Consider the following 21,747-nt stretch of genomic DNA (forward strand, 5'->3'; position numbering starts at 1 on the left):
AGGTTTAATAAAATAACTATTGAACATTTTTAATTTTAATGTAATTTTTTACAAAAAAGCTAAAAACGTTTCCAAGTTTGAAGAAGTTTCGCTTCCCATCCTGTAAGCTTATTCAATTTTAAAATTTTCCATAGCACAGTCACCAACTTGCAAAGCAAAAACTAAACGACTAAAGTTGAGGATGTGGTTCCAAGTTAAGATGTAATTAGATGACGTTCCACAGATATTCTTATCTGTGGTAGGAATACTTCACTTTAAAACACTTATTTCAGATAATCACTGTTATTTTGCTATAACTGTTCAGAGCTAATATAGCTGTAAAATCAATATCATATGCAAGGATCCATAACTATTAGAGATTAAGTTTGAGAGCAAACCAGAATCGAGGTCAGGAAAGAATAAAATCAACCTTTTAAGAAAACATACTCCACGTAGGTCTGGTGTAAACCAAAAAGATGTTGATATGGAAAAACTTCTAGTTGATCTGTGATAACTAGAATCTGTTTGTTTTTTCAATGATCCTGAATATCATTTATACTTGGAAAAACCAGGACATTTTTTTCCAATTAAAATAACTGTTTGCTTCTCCCAGAAAGCTGAAAACAGGTCATCGTCGTGTCTATCAGACAATGATCGATAGCAAGGCGCAAAATCCACCCTGATAGTTCTCAAGATACACAATCACCTCTAGTCTATCTGGGCAAAAACACAGGATCGGATAGGAACTCAAACCTCTGGGGAGTCAAGAGGTATGTGATGATCAAAGCTGACAACATGGGGACCAGTAATTGTGGTATTTTGCAGTATTTGGCAACATATTGTATTTCAAGTGTTTGGTTTATATTTGATATATTTGATCTGAGACACTAAAGCTTCAGAGCAGTAATTACAAATAAAGATACATTTTATTTGTGATATATGTTACTACCAGATGTGCCAACTATTTACAGCCCCATATTATCTGTTGATGATGCTGGTGACACTCAACCAAGACAGGAATAAAAAAATATTGCTATTTAGCCACACAGCTACTAGGAAATACTCCAAAAGAAAAGCTTGTGCAGTCATGCTTTGGTTCTGGTTTTTGCATAAAACCGATCAAAAAAACAAAAAGTTCTTACCAGATTGAGCATGCTGCGCAGCATGGCCAGCAGCAGGAAGGCCGCCTCAGTACACACGCTGTGGATGGAGCCCACCACCGCCCCACTGGAGGCCGGCATCCCAAAGATAAACGTCCAGATGGAATCCAGGTCAAACTGAGAGGAAAAACACACAAACTAGGTTAATATAGACTCAAACTGACACATTTAATTTTTCAGTTGCTTATCTGCATGGAGGTAATACAAGATAAATGAATAGTTATTTTAGTATAATTAAAACCAACTAAAAGATTTTGCATGCATGTTCTGAGTTAAGTTGGAAACATAAATCATCCCCAATTTACAAATAATCTGCCCAAAGGATTTATTACATGGCTATGGGTAAAGCACTCTTTAAGTGGCCTACAACCATTGTTTCAGTTTCAGAAAGCCGGTCTTTCTTTTTTAAAGTTGGGATCATGATAGGTAACTTCAACACTCATAAATGAGCACTGCTACAAAAAAAAAAAAAGAAATCCAGTTATAAAAATAACAGTGGGCCAAGCATTAACCCTTGGGGAACCTCACAGGTTAAAAAAAAACCCTGTCAGCAGTTTTTTAGAGAGAGCAAATTTTATTTGTACAGCAGTGCAAAGCTAGAAACACAAAAGAGTAATAATATAGTAATAATTTAAGTGTAAAAAGAGAGTAGAAAATGGGTATACTAACATGTACCTGCAGGGTGTCTGGCAGCTCAGTGACAGGCTGCTGCAGGAAGAGGGCCATAAGCAGGAAGTAGAGCTCAGGAACATTGGTGTGTTTGGGTAGCAGAGTCTGCAGAACAGGGAATCCTGGAAAATGGCAGGCGTCCCTGTTGATTTCTCGCACCGTGGAACGACCCCCGGCACTGCGACCCACGTTAAAGCCTAGGGAGGATTTAGCAGAACAAACTGAGGAGTGAATAAAGTGGGTTTGCTGAGGGGTCTCCCTGTGACTGAGGCACCTACAGGCAGCTCTAAACAGGACTTCTGCGCCTGGTTTTGGGTTCAGAGGAGCTAAAATATTTACCAAACACTTGCAGTATAAATCAGAATGAAACTAAAGGAATCCTTATAGCACAAACTGTGAGTTACTGGGAGAGCTTTTAAAGCAGAACCAATGGTTCTCAACCTGCAAGAGGGTGAGTTGATCTAATTATTTAAATAAAGTCATCTAGGTCGAAATCTGACATTGGGAGTAGGTTGAAAAGCACTGAGCTCAGGAGGAACTATGAGATCTGCAGCAAGGGGAGGCAGAAGGGCGAATAACAAGAGGACAAACCCTTGGCCGTGCGGCGCACAAACTGTGCAGCTTTCTGTTTACTGAACGAAGGCCAGCTCCGACGGAAAGCGTTGCCAGAGTGAGGAGCGTCGTCTGCTGGGCCATGTTACAACATAAAGGGGTTTATGCTAGACATCATGACTGCAAACCTCTGAATGTTTCTCTTCATGCAACAAAACAGCCTAACTTTAACCAAACTGAGGCTCGCATCTGTGTTGAAGTGTCAGTCATGCGATGGGGGGGGGGGGCTTTATGCTCACCCAGAACTGTGCCGATCTTATTGGTCAGGACGGAGTCGGTGTGGTCCAGCCATCCGCCTCCACTCAGGCCCTCTCTGAAGCGGTTCAGGATGGGCTGGTTTGACAGCAGGACCACCAGGATCCGGAGCGCCACCGTCACCGTGGTGGAGTGGAGATGTTCCTCCATGAACATCAGCAGCCAATCAAAGCCGAGGGTTCGCACAAGCTCCTCACACGCCCTGCAAGAACAAATCTTTCTAATCTCCTTGTTTGAATCTAAAAATGCAGCTGCTATTTTGTTGTATTTGCTTTAAGGTCACACATTTACACATTAGGCACTATAATAAAATGTTTTCAATGTAAATAACCTGAAGGCATTTTCCACAGGGCTTTATGTTTAGAGCTTTTACTTCATTTAAAAAGAAGACGGATCTTACTGGACATTAACTGTGCACTTCTCTTTGGTGGTGAAGAGCAGCTTAAGGAGGTTATCCAGAAGTCGATTTCTCAGCAAGATCAGGCTGGCTGACAGTAGGCCGCTGAAATCGTCATCATTACCTGCAAATGTTTCCAAAGACTTTAGAATAACTTCTCTAAAGGTTCTCCTAAAGGATCCTTCACAAGAGGGACGCTAAAGATCAGCGATTCAATGGGTTTCACCCTCACCTCCATCAATCTTCTCCTCGTTGTTGATTTCCATGACGACAAACTTCTCGCACACAGCAAAAGTGGGAAGAGTCGAGGAGATGAACTGACCAAACCTGTGAGGCAGAGAAAAAAAAAACTTTAATTCCTCACTCCGTCTGTTGGCTCTTCTAGTAACACCACGTTTACATATTTAGCTACTGCCATGCAAATCAAGAGCGCTGACTAAAAAATCCTAACGTCCTTCTAAAAACTGTAAAAACGGAAGATAAATCGTTTCATTTTTTTTTTATTTTAGTTTATTGAAATACATTCCCTGCACAAGGCAACTGTAAAAAAAAAAAAAGCAAACCTGCTGCAGGTAAGATAAAAAGGTTCAATAAGCTGTTTTTTGTGTATAAAGCAAAACTGATATTTTATGAAACTAACATTAATTCAATTGCAGGATTCAGCTTTTCCGAGTCATCTGCCATCAACTAAAGTTAATCTCATTTACATTAAATAAAGCTCAGAAACTCCAAAAACAGTTTTTCCGTCTTATGCCTATCAGGAATTCTACCTAAACTTTTTTTCAGAAGTGCAGGAAAAAAAAGCCCATAGCAACATAAAATGCAACTTTCTCAAAATGTTTATAAAACAAGACAAAAGCTGTTCAGGGACGCACCAGATGCAACAGGCATTATAATTCTCTATTCTTTAAAAAACTGTGCAAACAGAAAAATCTACCGGAACTCTGATTTTAGCCCTTTGCTTTAGTTAAACACCCACAACCCTTTGCTGCATCACAGTCACCGTCATATGACCAAACAATAAAACATGACTTATCCTAAAACATCAAGAGCAAATTGACAGAGATAAATCCCAGCTGTTAATATCATCCCAGTTAACTCCAAAGCAAAATATCCTCACTGAAATCTTGAGGTGTAAACATCATTGTGATAAAAATCATAATATGAACTAAAACAAAACTTATGTCATTGTGGAATAAGTACATATATTGAATGGCTAAACAAGCATCCAGCGCTAAACCATAAAAAAAATAAGTAAAGTCTTTTGATGAGGAGTGTGGACAGAAGATATGCTCACAATCTGGAAGTCTTGAAGAACTTTAGCAAAGCACAAATAGCAAATCAGACTAAAGGTGAACTACAAGAGTCTTTAAAAACATCTCAGCTTGGGCATATTACCCACAACCTCACAGATTAATTCATTTTCCCTGTGGAACTCAACAGATTATTTGTTATATTGAAAAGTGGAACGTTTTTTAAAGTATCTACATATTAATATCTTATTACTGGACAGCGTTGCACAATAAGAGCTACTGAACATGAAACCTCTGAGCTCCAGGGAGTGTGAAGGTGCGTGCTCACCGCAGCAGGTCGTAAGGGTTTGGGAAGCCCTGTAGCAACAGGCTGAGGACGTTGCTGATGGCGGCCACTGTGGACTGCGACAGAGAGGTGTCCCGCAGCGTCAGCAGCAACCTGGGGATCAGCTGAAACTCCCGAAGGAGTTTAGCGTTTTTGGCTGCTTCACTGTGTAAGCAAAGCAAAAGGATTTTAGCTTGTGTGGTATGCCTACAGGAAATAAAAAAGCTAAAGTGTTTGTTCTTGCCTGGATTCTGTCAGCAGTTCATTGAAATGTTCAAAGAGAGACAGATGGAGCTCATATGGAGCGTGAAGCCAAACCTGAGGGGCAGAACAACAAAAGCAGGAGCTTTTTCAGTGTCGGGCAATTACAAGCATCAGAAAAGGAAAAACGTCAGCGTTAAGGAAGAATGGAGCCTCAAAGCTAACAGTGACTCTGCATGCGCTCACCTCAAAGTCACAAAGTAAGTCCTGGAAAGCTGTGGAGTTGGGAATGATTGAGGTTTCGTGGCCGCTGTCGACTGTTCCCACTAGGGAGAAGGTGAGATGGAGGATGTGGCTGTTGAGTAGTGAGCGTTTCTTCTTAAGCAGCATAGCCAGCAGCTAAAAGGAGAAAACATGAGGAATCAATGTTAAAAAGTCATTCTCCTGTATAAAGCCCCAAATAACTACGCTCCATCTTATATCAGAGATCTGATCATTCTTTATGTTCCTAACAGAGCACTTCATTCTCAATCTGCGGGTTTATTTTGGTTCCTAGAATTTCTAAAAGTAGAATGGGAAGTAGATCTTTTAGTCATCAGGCTTAAAACTTTCCTTTCTGATAAAGTTTATAGTTAAAAACAGAGTGATGTTTGTTTAGTTGCTGGGTGATATTTCAGTTCGGACAGACATTTCTACTTAGCTCTATATTTCCCATACCTCATCTAAAATAGTCATTTATCCTGATGTATTTTCTATAGTCATGCTGCTATAGGCTTAGACTGCTGGAGCACATAAGGACCCCTTTTCATCATTCAGGTTCATTCCACCTCTACTCCCCCATTCTGCAGTATCTGTTAGTTCCACCCATAATTTAATATTCTCTCTGCTTTTCTTGCTGTAGTAGCTTCATCTGGTCTGTTCCTGTGACCCCATTCCAGAGAAAATATCCGTTGTGCTGCTGACATCAACACCTTTGTATGTGGATGTTGGAGCTTGGCCTGTTTTTCAGTGTAGCCCTGTTTTTCTGACTGTGGCTAACTGTATGTGCCCTCTTCCATGCTCTGACGTGGGAGCTAGCTCAGAGCTCATCAGCCTGGTTGTTTGTTCCTTGGACAGGCCGCCTTTGGAGCTAGCTAACAGTTGCCTTTTATATCTCTACTTCTTTCTGTATCTCTGCTTCTACTTCCTTGAACCCCAGTTGGCCTTGGCAGATGGCCGCTCACAGTGAGCCTTGTTCTGGTGTAGGTTTATTCCTGTTAAAAGGGAGTTTTTCTCTCCACTGTCGCTACCTGCATGCTTGGTGTGGGGGATTGCTGAAGAGTCAACAACAAAATGCAGAGAAAATTGTTGCCAAAGGTTTATCCAAGAGGAGCATATCTTGTAAGTTAATGACTGGATGCAATCAACTACTTTTCTTTGATAGGAACTTTTAACCAATCTGACAGTATTGTCTCGTTAAAATGCCTTGAGATAAAATGTGTTGTGAATTGGTACTACATACATAAAATGAATCTAATTGAGTTTATTTAGCTTATAATACTCAGGAAATCTGATTATTTTTTTGTTTAGAGGTGAATCATGAACAGAGCTAAAGGAGAGCATGGTAAGGAGGATTCATAGATGTCTGCTTGATAAAGTGGGCAGGTTTCACTCTGCTGGGTTTGAAAAGATACTGTGATGTGGTGGGACAAGTCTGCTTCTTTGATTAGGGAGACCAAGATCTGAATCCTTTTTGTCAGATGGGGCATGCAGAGAAAAACTCTCTCAGTAGCATAGTTGGTAAGTAACAAATGAGCTCCTACTGCATGCTGACAGGTATGATTTAGAATAAAATTTGGACAATTTATTCATGCAAGTCTTAAAAACAGGACAGGCAAATTTAAAGCTTTACAAAAGACTCTGAATATTGTTTTTCAGTTCAATAAAAAGATGAAAAGAAAAGATGAAAGAACACTAGTCTCACTAAAGGAAAACTAAGAGTTAGTGAGAACAGGGCCTTCCTGATCATACATACGGTGACTAATAACGGATTAACCGTGACATAGAAAAGCTCTATCTGACTGCAGAGCATAAAACATCAGCTGGAGGACCATAAAGGACAGAGCGGTAGTCCACAGTGTCAGCTGACCCACCTGGTAGCCATTGATGCGCTCCATCTCCTTACTTGCCAGAGGGTTGCTTTTCACAACACAAACTAAAGCTTTAACTGCCGCATAGAGCCCCTCCACATCTGACGCCATGGCAACCAGGCCCAGAATGGCTGCGGCTCCACCAACATACTGCAGATTAGTGGCGACGGGTTTGGGAACGAAGGTACGGACACCTGAGGGGAGACAAAGGAGGGTAGATGTACTTTTATCCATTCAGAGAAGAAGGGAGCAGCTTAAGTAACTGGTTTTAGGGACACATATGAACTGGTTTACCTAAATATCCAATGACGGCAGCTCCGATGGTACGTGCCGGCCCATTGAGATGGCCTGCAGCATTATGAATCAGCTTTACAGGAGTGGCGTTTTCATGAGAGGACACCGCAAGCTAAAGGGAAGGAGGAAGATGAGTTTATTTCTCTTAGCCTGAACAATGGAACGCTAAAGGAGATCCTATATGACTACAGCCATCAACAACTCCAACAGCTCATTAAAAAAAGAGCTACAACATTTACTTTCCCATCAGGGTTAACAGAATAATCCCAATAGGGTTAGGTGCCACAATCTAAGCCAGTCATTGTAATGTAAACATGTGGAATTGGGTGTAAATCAATCTGCCTGTCTGTTTTTTAGTGACGTGAAAGAGTAGCTTGCTTGCATCATGGAGCCTTAAAGATAATAGAAACAAAAGTTTTTGGCAGCCAAACTAAAAATAGGTGTTAGAAAAAATAGATTGTTACTGGTCGTTTTGGCAATAATGTGAGTCGAACCAGTTGGCCAAATGATAACAGAAGTGGTCAATCAGACCTCAGCTCTGTAGAAAAACCTTGGGCTAAGCTGAAGAGAACAGATCATAAGAAAAGACCCAGGACTCTGAGCTAAAGTTGATTAGCTTCAACTTTGCAAAATGTTCCTGAGGATCCGGTGCTGTACTTTTAGCAAAAATAGGCTGTACCAAGTGATGACAGCAGGGGGGATTTGGAAAAAACTGCATAATATCAGATTTTCTTTACAGAATAAATGAAGATATGCATTTATTTACAATGAGTGAATTGAATCCCTCCACACCAGCATGTAAATGCACATTAGTCTGATGTGGCTGTCTTTTCCTTTGGAGACTATGTGAAAAAGAAGCTTGATTTTTTTTTTTTTTTATGCTCGTTAAATCTTTTTTTTTTTTTATCTTTGGAAGTGTAGCACTACAACTACGTTTCTTAGGATCCTCCACATTTTAGATCATCTGATGACATTTTGTTAAAAGCAAAAGCAAGGTTGATGCAATGGTTGTAAAATAGAATCCAAACCAAAGGAAAATGTCAGAGAATAAAAGGTCATAAAGGAAACAGGACGATAATGAAAATCCACCTTTTTTTCCCCCGAAAACATTCTCAAAAAAGCATTATTTCCATTTGTCTGCATCCATGATGAAAAACATCATTGTCACAAAGGAAAAAAATGTCTACACATTAATAGTGTTTTGCCATCTGTTATAACTGCTTCTCTTATACTTTTGCCTCCAACTTTACTCTCCTGACCTGTTTGGCGATGGCTTTGCTGTCAAGTTTATTGTAGACTTTTCTGATTTTAGCCACAGTTAGCGTAGAGACAGAGAGCGCATAGAGGCTGAACGACACTTTCTCCTCTGGGACCAGAGCCACCGGAGTAGCAGGGGACACCTCCGCCTTTGTATCTTTACCTGCGAAAAACAAAACACAAGTGATGTCAGGGTGTAAAAAAAATGGTTAAGTTTGAACAAAATGTGGCATCTAAGAAGGATCACCCACAGGGCAGGTAGACAGCCTGAAAACTGCCGACGTAGTCAGGTCCCAGTTCAAAGACGGCAGCAATGCTGGTGGCTGGTAAAACCTCCTCCAGGAAGTGGCTGGGACCCAGGCGCCACACCAGATTGGAAAGTTGGCGTTGAGCGGGCGGCGTGCCGATGTACCCGTAAACGGTGCTCACAACGGGAGGGTTGGTGGAGCCTGAGCCACCCGGAGTGCTGTGGATGTAGTGGAGCTGGAAGGAGGTAGAAACGTGGGGGGAAAAAAATTTTATGAAATGGAATGATGTTGGAAAACAGAACATACAATACAGACAGAGACTACATACAGACTGGAGGCATTTCTCCACAGCCATTACATTTATTTCTAAGGATCCTCATAGAAATGGACTTGGGATCAGAATAGGTTGATTTTCAGTTTGACCATCCTCTACAGATAACAAACAGCCAGAAACTCAAAGACCCTTCTTTTCCAGTCAGAATGGTACCGGGTTGTGCTACCAACCACACTCATCAGAGAGAGAATACAAAACAAAACAAGAAAACAGGAGAGTTTGTTATGTTTCTGAGCAATAAATCACCATCTGTCATAGGCCACACTGAATCGGACGGTGTTAGCAGTGTGGTCATCTCAGGTTAAAGTTAAAGATCTATACTATTAAAATAACATCTATGGAGAAAGCTGTTTTAGTTTTGCTTCTCGCTCCGTGACAACAGCTTCTACAAGAGCCTAAAAGACCTTTAAATGTTAACGCCACATTAGGGTTTGTTTTAACCTTCACGACACTTTTGCAAAACAATTTAACAACTTTTATAAATAAACAATTATTTTGTAATTTTTGAAAGTCTAATTTTAAATCCTAAGGTTTTTTGCATGATGTTTAGTGACATAACACTTATTACACACTCTTTGGACTTATCCACTGACTCAATCTATAATGGTATGTTTTTAAAGGTACCTTAGTCAGAACAAATCAAAAGGAATTTTATTTAAAAACCTTCAAAATCTAATCTAATCAAACATTGGAATAAGAGAGTTTTAGAGGCAATTGCACATCTAAGCCACTGGGGGCAGCATAGCTTATTCATGTGATGAAATTCAATCACATAAAGTCTTTTTTTTAAGTCTTGAATGGCATGGTAACTGTACCTTTTTTGATTGCTATGATCTGAATGACTGAGAATTTTCACAGAAAAACAAAAATACATATTGTTTTCTCTTTTTATGTAAGAAGGACGGTGTAAAATTATGAAAAATATAAAAAGAAAAGAAACTTTTTATCTACTGTTAGAACTCTTTAGCTCACCTCTTTATGAAAGTTTTTTGGCCCGCAGGGTTAAAAAGCGGATCTAATTTTTTAACGGTGCCTCAAGGTTTGAATAAGTATAATCCGGTTTCCATGTGCAGTGAAATATCAGCTAAATAATTAATGATCCCTCACTGCGAGTGAAAAAAATTCTAAAAACAGCTCTTTTAACCTCTTATATCTCAAAAGAAAATGATAATTTGATAAATTTAAATCAGATAATAAAAGATTTTAATCTGCTGCAATGGCTGATCTGATGATTCATGTTAATTTATGTTAATGGAAAACATGGTTACAACTTCAGCTCAGTTAAAACAAGCATCAACCACAAACACAGAGCTACATGCAGGCAGAGCTATGGAGAGATTGCCGTTTCCTGTCCTCAGCAGGAAATGAAACCGCTGTTATCAGTGTTGCAGGGAGGAAGCTGTGACTTGTGGTTTGTTGTTTAATCTCAGGAGAAAAATCTTAAGTCACTCCACCGCAGACCACATCACAGTCTGCTGACTGCTGTATGACACCGCTGCTGATTAAGAGGCAGGTTTCTGTGTTGAAATTTGGGGGGGATCAGAGAGGAAAACACTAAGGCCAGGTCACAAGTTACTTCCCTTTGAGCACCCATGAGGCTCTGATCTGAACAGAAGGGCTTTGGACTGGACTAATTGTACCGGTTTAGTTATACCTTTAGGTATTCATTGGTAATGGTTAGGTTTAGGGTTATTGTCAGGGTTATAGGGCATAAGAATGGTTGAAAAATGAATGAATGGACTTTTCTTTTTTACTCTGTGGGGATAGTTTAAGGCCATTTTTTTTTAAAGTTTGCAAATGTTTTCTTCTTAGGTTTGGTGTTAGGTTTAGTTCTAAAGTGGTGAATTTCAGTTGAGGTTCAGGTTAGGTAAATGTTGATAATGGTTGGGGTCTGGGTTAAGGGTGTGCAAAATAATCGTCATGACGATGCATCGCGATTCTAATTTTTGTGATCTACTGCATCGATTCTTGAAGGCAAGAATCGATTATAAAAAAAAAAAATGAACAAATAAAATACATGATTGGTTGGCTCACATCAGCCAAATCAAGTGGAATACAACTTCCAGTCCAGCAGATGTCACTGTGGATGTGTTGACGCCTGCTGCTTTATGTCACAAGAATGTCCGGCCGCAGGATACTGCGATGAGTCATTCGTAAATAAAACATGGAGGACACTATGAAAATTCACCCCGCGGCTCCATCTTATTTCAAGTCAGATGCTTGGATGCATTTAGGCTTTAAAAAAAAAGAAGGTAAAAATGAAATTGATATGACGCACGTCATTTCCAAAAGGAAATATACATTTGAATATTTTCGTTTCATTGTTTTAAAGGACCACTGAGGCCATGTAAATGGCACTGATTATCCTTATTTTGTTATTTTAAGTTTGATGAATCCTAAGATCTTTTTGTCAGTGTGTCCACGCCAGTAATAGTAATATTTCTGTCCAGTATTTGTTTTCATGGCAACACCTCAAAAAGTTGTTTCAATAAATACAGCTATGTATGAATTCAGTTGCTTTCATGTTATGTTCATGCACTGTGGGGTTGAGAGGACTGAAATTTCATCTGTGTTGTATGTTTACCATGTAGCACATTTGACAATAAGGTTGAGTTGAGGTGAGTTGATGTTTCAATTGAAGACACTATCCAGATCATACCCAGCCAGTCAGCCACTGGTAATGGCTGTATCTTTTTCTTACAGTGTTCAGTGAAAATATCACAATGCATCGCAATATTTCAAGTATCATGATGCATCGTGATAGAATCGCATCATGGCATGTGAATCGTGATTTGAATCGATTAATGACTTCTTTGCCAGTACTCACCCCTAGTCTGGGTTAGGCAATACAAATGAATGGGAGTCATTGACAAGGACCATAAAACATGGAAAGGTGATATATATGGGTTTTATATTTTATGTTCTTTGAAAATCATACAAGTTTTGTATCACAAATGAAGCACTCTTATTGCCTAAGCACACTCATTATCAAAGTTTCTGTTTCCTTGAAAGCATGATATAATGCTGTAAAAAGTGGGTTCACGGGATGCCGGAAACATTTTGGTTTGTGTAATAATGCGTTTGTGTAATCGTGCGCCAGCGGTTGGCACTGGCAGAGTCTGCTACGGTTGCGTATGAACACCTAACTGCGCGGGTTGCTGCCCTGCCGGGGTCGACCGGCCCTCCGATCCTTTGTGTCATGGTAAGGGAGACAATATAATTTGTATTGGAACAATATAATTTGTATTGGAACAATATAATTTGTATTGGAACAATATAATTTGTATTCAGCACCGTGCCTTGATTGATGTGCTTGCTTTGCTGTTTTCTGTGGCGGAATAAAACGACACATTTTACTCTAGCAGAAACAGTGTAAATGTATCTGTGTGTCATCTTTATTACCGACTCATCCCGATCCTGCCTAAATTTCATAATACAAATGGAGAGCGTATTAATGAAGGTGGTTGGGTGTGTAAAGTCATATTTATTAGTTTACAAGCTTTAAAGCTGGTAGCCCAGAATTTTTTTCTACAGAGAACCGGTAGGTTCAGATTTATTTCAAATAACTTTTTCTGCCCATATATTTGAATTTATAAAAGACTTTCCACTCTCCCAAACTGATTGTTGTAAACTCATATAATCAGCTGGTAAAGCTGTTAAGGGTCTAAAACCCCTTCAGTAATCTAATGTGCAACACTATTTCTGTAAAAGCGGGCAAATGTAAACAAAGTCATATTTCTGCAGTAAGAATAGTTTGTCTTCTTTCTAAATTATTTCACATACAGAAACTTCCTGCTCACAAAGCTACAACTAGGACAAATCAATTTCTAGATCATAGAGGACTTCAAAAGATGTGTAGCTGCAGAAAATAAAGGTTAAAGGATGTCTAACAGCATCTAGACCTTTCTCCTCTTGAGGACTGTACGGCTGACACAGTGTCGCCACCACTGCAGAGCTTTGGACGCATTGCCAGCCTGTGGCTGCGAGTGCAGCTGCACATGCTAGAATGGTAAATGGAGGTGATTTGACCAAAGTGCTTTACTCTGCATTTCCCCATTCATGCACACATGCACACACTGATGGTGGCAAGCTACATGGTAGCCACAGCTACCTTGGGGCTCGATGATAGAAGCAAGGCTGCCATACACAGGCACCACCGGGCCCTCTGACCGCCATCAGTAGGCAATGCGGGTGAAGTGTCTTGCCCAAGGACACAACACTGAAAGCCGGAGCTGCATATCAGCTTTTCGAATATCTTTTCTATGTATTCATGTACAATAGTTGGACTGGCGACCTGTCCAGGCTGTACCCTGCCTCTCGCCCGTTGACTGCTGGAGATAGGCACCAGCAACCCTCAAGACCTCACTCGGGACAAGCGTGTCAGATAATGGATGGATGGATGTACAGTAGTATAGCCATGTGCTATATGCAGCCAATAGAGAACTAGTTTATTTTGGGGGGGGAAAATCTAATAATTTAAAACTATCGAGTTAGAAACCAGAGAAACACATTTTTGAACATATAAAACTAAAAGTTTTGGGGCATGCTTCGGTGGCGCAGTGGTAAGCGTGCATGACCATGGTACAAAGGCCTTAGTCCTCGACATGGCCGACACAGGTTTGAATCCAGCCTGCGGTCTTTGGCCGCATGTCTCGCCTTTTTTTTGTACCCCCTTTCCTGTCAGACTACTATACAAAATGAGCCACTAGTGTCTCAAAAACCTAAAAAAAAAAAACAAACAAAAAAACTAATAAAACCTTTAAAACTTTTCAAGCAAAGGAAGTCCTGAGTACCGATGGCCGACTGCCCGCCCTGTGAATGCCATTCCGTCTATAATGTTACCTTGACAGTGCTGACGAGCTGGCCGTCCAGGTACAGCGTTGCCATGCTGTTTTTCAGCATGCCTTTGCTCATGACGAGCACCAGGTGATGCCACTGGCCCTCGGCGATCAGCTCTCCACAGCGGAAACGGGCGCAGCATGGCAGGATCTCGTAGAAGGAGGCTTCTTCACTTGACTCATCCGCTGCTTGGAGGGCAGGGGTGGAAGCAGAATCAATGAGTCACAGAGCTGAGCTAAAATGTTTATTTACTAAACAGCATCTATACTGCTTGTGTTTACAACATGGAAAAGACTTCTGCTCTTACTGTATGTCTGCAGCAGCTCCTCCTTGGTGGAGACGGTGAGTGAGCGGTCTTTGGCGGAGAGAACCACGGCCAGGCAGACGTAGTGTTGCTCTGAGGAGGTGGCCCGTCGGACGAGGGTCAGCAGACGCACCGGGTGGGCCTGAGGGGCCGCGCTGAATCGCTCCACGCAGAACCAGGTGGAGAAGCTGAGACCAGAGGGAGGAGGAAACGGGCGCTCACCTGGAGGAGAGAAGAGAGGACTGCTTTTAGGGTATGACCGGATGATGAATCTCTGATCAGTACCCCTACTGTTCTATATTATATGTTAGCAGGGAACACATACGGTTTGGTCAAAGGGTGTCGGCTAACATCCTGTCGGCTGCTCAAGAGGGGAAACCGAACAAAGCAAAACCCAGAAAAGCTACTGAAGCCATTTTCTCCCCTAACATATGGCCATCAGAGCCAAAAAAAAAAAGCTCTAAATCTAAACAATTAAATGTTTTCTAATTAGTTTTGTTGTTTAAGCCTCCTTATCTTTCATTACTTGGTGGTATCCATGACAATGTTGAAAACACCACTTAAAAGAAACAATCCTGGTGCTGGGAGTAACTTCGAAAGACAGCCTGCTTTCAGCAGGGCCATTTAAAGTTGGACAATTTAAAAACCAATAACATTCTCTGATATTTATGTCTGATGGGATTAATAATGCAACGTAGAGACATAACTATAAATCGGCCAGTATTTTTTTCTTGTATGGTAACAACTGATATGTGCACGCATTGACCGATTCATTAGTGGATTCAGCAGCCACGCCTTAAGATCATGTGGAGTGCATGCATTGCTGCTCCCTCCATGTGCTATAATAAATATTCTTAATGCTTTATTAAATTTGTTAATAAATTGTTTTTTTGTTTTAAAACTGAGACCTGGTTAACACTTTTTTAAATCATCATGTCAATTTTATCATGTAAAAGATAAAGCAATATCTCCTCCAAGAATCAGAGAACCAGTGACTACCCCTCCTGAAGTCCAGATTAAAGTTTATACCACACTTAGAACCTTTTTCTAACTCCTTATAACTCTTGATATTGTCAATATTAATTCAATTATTTGTTATTAAAAAGGCTTTAATCTAAAAACCACATCTCCTGTAAGCATGAGGCTTTATCTTTAAATAAGTGTAAAGTAGCGTAGATGTTGAAAACATGCTTTTACATCAAAATTGGGCCTCACTCAGTTCTGAATTCACCTACTGCTGAACACGGACCAAAAAAAAAGATGGTACCGGTACTAAAAAAAGGTATAGAAACCCTGGCAAAGCACGTCTGGTTGAGTAGAGCCAGGTCAAGTAGAGCCAGTGGAAAAGAGGATTTCTATTTCTGGTGCAAAAAAATCATTTACTCAGGTTATTAACATTAGTAAACAATACAACCTTCCATGGATCAGTCATTTAAGCTAATCAACATAAATCTATTCCTTTTTGAGGAAAATTATTTTGATGATCTAAAATTCTGTCAGTTGGTAAAAACATCTTGAAATGTGAGGAGCAAGGAGACCTTTTGGATGAATGAGGTGAGAAAAGGGGCAGAAAGCTAACAATGAGAATAGATGGATTCAAGGCAGCGACAAGGAGGAGAGGAGATTAGATATCTAGATAAAAAATAAGAGGGACACAAAGAGGGAAAATATGAGTGACAGAGAAACAGAGCAAAGTCTATAAATAGAGCTAGACAACAGGCTGGAAAGGACAAGGAGAGGATCAGCACTGGATGAGAGCTCAGAAAGATTAGAGCCCGGTGGAGCAGGAGAATGTAATGTAAGAGAAGACGGAGAGTCTCTCTGTGCGTCATAAATATTAAATGAGGACACATAATAGAGCTCCATCTATAAAGTCACAGATTAGATTTATTATTATGTCAAAAAAAGGAGCATTAAATGATCGCTTCAATTTGCTTTTGTTTTAGGAAATACATTGTCAACTTAAAAGATTCTTTGCTAAAAACCTGGAGAGCCAATTCACCGATAGCTGGTTCAATTTGGATGATCTGAAGGTTGCTGATCACATGTTGCTTTTAGATGCTAGCTTCTCCTGTTTGCAGGGAAGGAAAAACATGATGACACGTGGGAAAATTACATCTTAAAAAAAGGGAAAAAAGTAAAAAAAAAATTCATATCAAAAGGTAAAGCGAAAAATTTCACAAAATTCCCCCAAAGAACTAAACAGATAAAGCAAAGCAACTCCATTTGAGTTAAAACTGTAAACATTTTTATTTGTACGGAATTCAAATATTTTAGATTTGAAAACTTTTACATTTTTAAGTCAATTTATAAAGGCTGCAAACGCAGCAACCTTGAAACCCAGCACTCACCGACTTCCCTTTATTGGCCTTAACATTAACGTAGGAAAGAGGAACCCGCTGATTAATGCAAGAACTGAGAACATGCTGAGTCACTGGTTGCTGCAGTGATTGCTGCAGCTTCTGTGAAAAACAGAGGGACAGCGCTCGGCCCAAGCCGACCAAAGTCCAAAACAATCATTCTGTTAAAATTAAGTCACATCAGAAAGAATGATTCCTGGCTGTGAATTTAAAAACCTCCTGTTGGCCACAGAGGCTCATTTCTATGTCCTCCAGCCTCACATGCAGGAGACAGAGCAGCTTCAGGAAACTCCTCACTTCCTTTTTTCACTTCTAAACTGGATACAGTGAGGGTGGATTAGAGTTTAGCAGAGAACAAATTATATTCTAGTTGGATTTGACAAAAAAAAACTAAAGTCAACATATAAGTCTGCATTTACCTGCTGTAAAGATGCTCATCTATCTTACCAGTTACAGTTATTGTGTATTTAATTTTGATTCATTGTAACGATGATAAATCCTAACTAATTTTTTTTTTTTTTACCATCTTCTCCATTGTTGGTTTCATGAGAGCATCATTACCGGTAAATATTAATAATTTCTGTACTTTTTACAGGCTTAACTCTGGAGTTTGAGATCATCACGCTATAAAAAAAACAAAAAATTGTACGAGGGATGAGGTCATCTGTTCAGGCCAAATCTAACTTTTTTACGGATACAATGTAGTGCTAATAAATGGAAGTAGGGTAATATTCTTGCTGAAACGACATTTTTTTTAAAATGCTTGCTTTTCTCTGGGTTTTCCAACGCTACCAGCAGACGAGAACTGAAAGTTATTAAAATAAAAAAGGGCTGATTATTAAGTACATGGAGTGAATGTGTGAGCACTGGTGCAAGTAAATATGAGGAATCGGGAAAAACATGGAATTAAATGCTTGGTCAGATTTTTACAGTTTCTTTGACCTGAACCAGCTTTAACCCTTTATAGGGTAAATTACCATTTTTAATCACCTGCATAACCCTTACAATTGGATTCCCCCCCCCCCCTCAGTGAGGTCTAGAAGCACAAGATCTATATCCAGCCATTGAGCAAATACTGCTACATGGCTGTACATGTTATTTTGGCATTTGACCCATTAGATGAGCTCTTGAATTGTATATTAGCTAGTGCAAATTAAGAATTTAAGAAAAATAAAAAATAAAAAGGTAAAGAGGTAAGGGAAAGAGTTAAAATGTTATTAAGTGAAAAAAGTAAAAAAAAAAAAATTATGTGCCTGTATCAGCACTAATTCTCTAAGGCGGAGGTCTTCAACCGGGGGTCCGCGACCCCTAGGGGATCCCCTAGGACAGGCATCCCCAAACTCAGTCCTCAAGGGCCGCTGTCCTGCAGGTTTTAGATGTTTCTCTGCTCCAGCACAGCTGATTTTAATTGATAGTTGATTAACAGGCTTTTGCTCTACTGCAATCATCATAATCAGCTGTGCTAAATCAGGGAAACCTCTAAAACCTGCAGGACAGCGGTCCTCGAGGACAGAGTTTGGGGATGCCTGCCCTAGGAGGTACTGCATGGGAGTCGCAAATGTTTTGGTTAATTAAACTTTTTTTTTTTATATTCCCCCCTGCAATTTATTCCATTAATTGAAATGTCTTTAAATCCACATTAACATGAATTTAACACACTGTAGTAAACAGATAAATGGAGGCAGTAGATGTCTTTCAGTCATCAATGCACACATTCAGAGACACACAGGAGCTCTTTCAAGCTGGGCACCGTGTCATTCACAACACCTGTCCCATCAACCAGGAATCAGATTCAGAAATAGGTTAGAAATCCCAGGGAGAAATGACTTTCGTTAGAATAGATTAGTGACTATAGGACCAGTTTGATATAACACAAGTTCATACATAATTAGGGGTCCCCGCTCCATCTCACCATCAGTTTAGGGGTCCTTGGCCTGGAAAATGTGAGACCCCTGCTCTAAGGTTATGCAGTAACAGAACCAATTTGTTTCTTTCACTCTGTGTTTGTCATGAATTTGTTATGGAAGCACTTTTGTCATTTTTTAAAATATATTAGAACAAGTGGCCGTTTCTTATTGTTACATGTGTTTTTTACATTATTGCACAATTGCATTTTTAAATGGCCAAATAAAATAAAAAGATAAAATATGCGATTAATCTCGAGTTAACTGTTGATAATATGCGATTAATTGCCGTCGTCGTCGTCTCCCGCTTTATCCGGAACCGGGTCGCGGGGGCAGCAGACTAAGCAGAGACTCCCAGACTTCCCTCTCCGCAGACACCTCCTCCAGCTCTGCTGGGGGAAGCCCTAGGCGCTCCCAGGCCAGCCGAGAGATGTAGTCTCTCCAGCGTGTCCTGGGTCGTCCCCTGGGCCTCCTCCCGGTGGGACGTGCCTGGAACACCTCCCGAGGGAGGCGTCCAGGGGGCATCCGAAGAAGATGTCCGAGCCAACTCAACTGACTCCTCTCAATTTGGAGGAGAACCAGCTCTACACTGAGCCCTGTCCTTGAACCGACACCTTAACGTGGTGGAGGGGTTTCAGCGCCTGAGTGATCCCAGAGGCTATGTTGCCCCTGGTAGGGTCTCCCAAGGCAAACAGGCTCTGGGTGACAGGTCAGACGAAGAGCGGTTCAAAAACCCTTATGACGAGGACTACAGCGAGGCACATGACGTCGCCCGGTACGGCGGAGCCGGGACCCCACCCTGGAGCCAGGCCTGGGGTTCGTCGGCGAGCGCCTGGTGGTCGGGCTCTTCCTCGCGGGACCCGGCCGGGCCCAGCCCGAAGAAGCGACGCAAGGCCATCCCCCAGTGGGCCCACCACCTGCAGGGGGAACCATGAGGGACCGGTGCATAGAGGATTGGGTGGCAGTCAGAGGCGGAGACCTCGGCGACCTGATCCGCGGGCGCTTAAACTGGCGATTAATTGCGCTTAAAATTTTTAATAGTTTGACAGCACTACTTAAAATCCATCCATAACTTTTCACGTTATCCTTTACACAGACAGACAAACCAACACCCCTAAAAACATAACGTTCTTGGCGAAGGTAACACCCAACATATTATTTCACGTTAGTCAAACAGAAGCCCAGTTCTGCATGTCGGATCACTCAGAAAAAACGGAAACAATAAAGAAACGTAGCGCATTGCTCCCATCTGTGGCTCGCTGCTGCAGCACCTGCATGTCACATCCTCATAGATTTGGACCATAAACAGAAAAAAAACAGAGATAAACGATGAGCCACCACAGAGAATCCATTTTACCTGTTCCCATCCCACTAAGCACTGCTCCGTCGCTGACCCCGGAAGCGTTGGTGTTGTTGGTGGGAGCGTTATGGGGCGCCAGGCTGGGCAAAAACAGGCACCTGCACAGAAAAACAAGAGACAGATGAATGCCCCATCTCATTTATCAAGCCTGAACTGCTGCATTTTCTGAAATATGGAGCTATTGTTACATAATTTAATGCATGTCTATAGATGATTGCTCAAGATAAACCTGCATTAAATAAACTTAGACATGAGGATAATCTATAAGCAATGAAGCATAAAAGCTTTGAAGTACGATAGAGGAATCTCAGTCCTAAACAACAACTAAAATGGATTATTTAAGGCCTTAAGAGTTGAGAGGGAAAGAAAATTTTTTTTAATGATGAAGTTTCAAAATAAACACTGTTCTCTCTAATGCATTAGCTTCCCCTGAAAGTAAAGAGATCAGGTGGAACTTTTCCAAAGATATGTAGAAATCAGGACGATCACTGAAGACATAAGCAAGCCAACCATAACCTCTGCAGAACGTAAAAAGGACAAAAAAAAATTCAGAAAAATAAACAAAAATTATACTTGTGGCTCACTTGTGTTCTGCATATATGCTGTTACTTTGTAAGGGTAACATCTGTAAATATATAAGGTTTTTATTTTCTAAAAAAAAAAAAAGGTTTTGAAGCAGCTTCATCCATTTAAACAAATAAAACATCCAAGAGGCAGATTACAGGACAGCCTTATTGATGGTTGCTGTTGACAGTAAAATGTCTCTTACATTCCTCTCCGCCATAACTATAAAACAACATAACAACAGACTGCATATGTCCAAAGAGAAGAACTAAATAAATCCTGTGTTTCTGAGGGCATCAAAGCTTTGCGACTCCTCAGTAAGGAGAACAAACATCTGGGAAAAACTGCCTTTAAATTAGTTTAACACATAAATCAGAGCAACGAGTAAGCAAAGAAAACCGTCTTTTTTATGTTGGTCTTATTTCATGTGTTCCTCCCTTGTGAAAAAAGTTTTATTTCAGAACATTCTGACTCCTGGAAAACGTCTGGATAGAAAAGATAGATTTGACTGCTATTCTTTAATCAGATAAAAACCTGCTAAAGATCATTACTACTTCTGCCACCTAAGACCAATTTAACAAATTTAAAATGCAATGATAAAAAAAACGATTAAAAAAATACAAAAAATTATGCTGTTACAGGCTGTTTCAGTAAGAAATGTCTCGTCATTTGAGGCATACTTGGTAGTCAGTTAGTCAGGGTTTGCATGGTACTAATTAAAAAATATCCACAACATTTTGATAAACTTTCTGTAGTATTAGTTTTAGTTATTAGGGAGTGGTAACCAAAAGAAGCAAGCCATTAGAGTCCCAGTTCGAACCCTAGAATGGTTTCCAGGTGCCACTCATTATTTGCTGCCAGCACTTTTCAAAGTATGGGAGCCAAATTTTTCTTTTTTTCTGTTTTTAACCTTACACTTGGTGCATTTAAACTGTTTAAAAGCGATTTATGTCCCTCACCCTGTGAGGTCCAAAACAATGTGCTTAAATGGGAAAAAAAGCTTTCTAGAATTACTCTCAATTCTCTGAACCCAGCAAAAATCACACAGATAAACAAATCGTGCGCTCTATCAACACCCGATGTTAATTTACCCACTTTTATTTGGTCCTACATGCACCAGTATGAACGTTCATCACAAAACAAATTATGGAAGAGAAACAAAGCTTTCACTGTTTTGTCTGTAGCTGTGGAGTAGATAACATATCCTGAGTTTTGAAAGAACATATCTGCAAAAAGATATGGCGCCCCCTAGGGGAGGCGCAAATATACACTGGGTTAAAGGCAGAGGACAAACTGCCCCCCT

General features: G+C 40.4%; 1 protein-coding gene across 1 annotated transcript in view; it reads right to left on the reverse strand.

Moving 5' to 3' along the window:
• Positions 1-21,747, reverse strand: part of wdfy3 (WD repeat and FYVE domain containing 3) — a 93,124-nt gene that overhangs the window by 29,144 nt on the left and 42,233 nt on the right. Inside the window, exons 18-32 of the mRNA XM_015373615.1 lie at positions 19,878-19,978; positions 14,260-14,478; positions 13,956-14,137; positions 8,783-9,014; positions 8,534-8,694; positions 7,275-7,386; positions 6,984-7,174; positions 5,098-5,250; positions 4,895-4,968; positions 4,654-4,815; positions 3,305-3,399; positions 3,076-3,196; positions 2,660-2,877; positions 1,809-2,005; positions 1,122-1,256 (exon numbers count right to left, since the gene is read on the reverse strand). Of these exons, the coding sequence (XP_015229101.1) occupies positions 1,122-1,256; positions 1,809-2,005; positions 2,660-2,877; positions 3,076-3,196; positions 3,305-3,399; positions 4,654-4,815; positions 4,895-4,968; positions 5,098-5,250; positions 6,984-7,174; positions 7,275-7,386; positions 8,534-8,694; positions 8,783-9,014; positions 13,956-14,137; positions 14,260-14,478; positions 19,878-19,978 (2,353 nt within the window). The remainder of the gene's footprint in view (positions 1-1,121; positions 1,257-1,808; positions 2,006-2,659; positions 2,878-3,075; positions 3,197-3,304; positions 3,400-4,653; positions 4,816-4,894; positions 4,969-5,097; positions 5,251-6,983; positions 7,175-7,274; positions 7,387-8,533; positions 8,695-8,782; positions 9,015-13,955; positions 14,138-14,259; positions 14,479-19,877; positions 19,979-21,747) is intronic.

The sequence above is a fragment of the Cyprinodon variegatus genome, unplaced genomic scaffold (genome assembly GCF_000732505.1).
Source record: "Cyprinodon variegatus isolate N-32 unplaced genomic scaffold, C_variegatus-1.0 Scaffold89, whole genome shotgun sequence".
In the NCBI taxonomy this organism is placed as follows: Eukaryota; Metazoa; Chordata; class Actinopteri; order Cyprinodontiformes; family Cyprinodontidae; genus Cyprinodon; species Cyprinodon variegatus.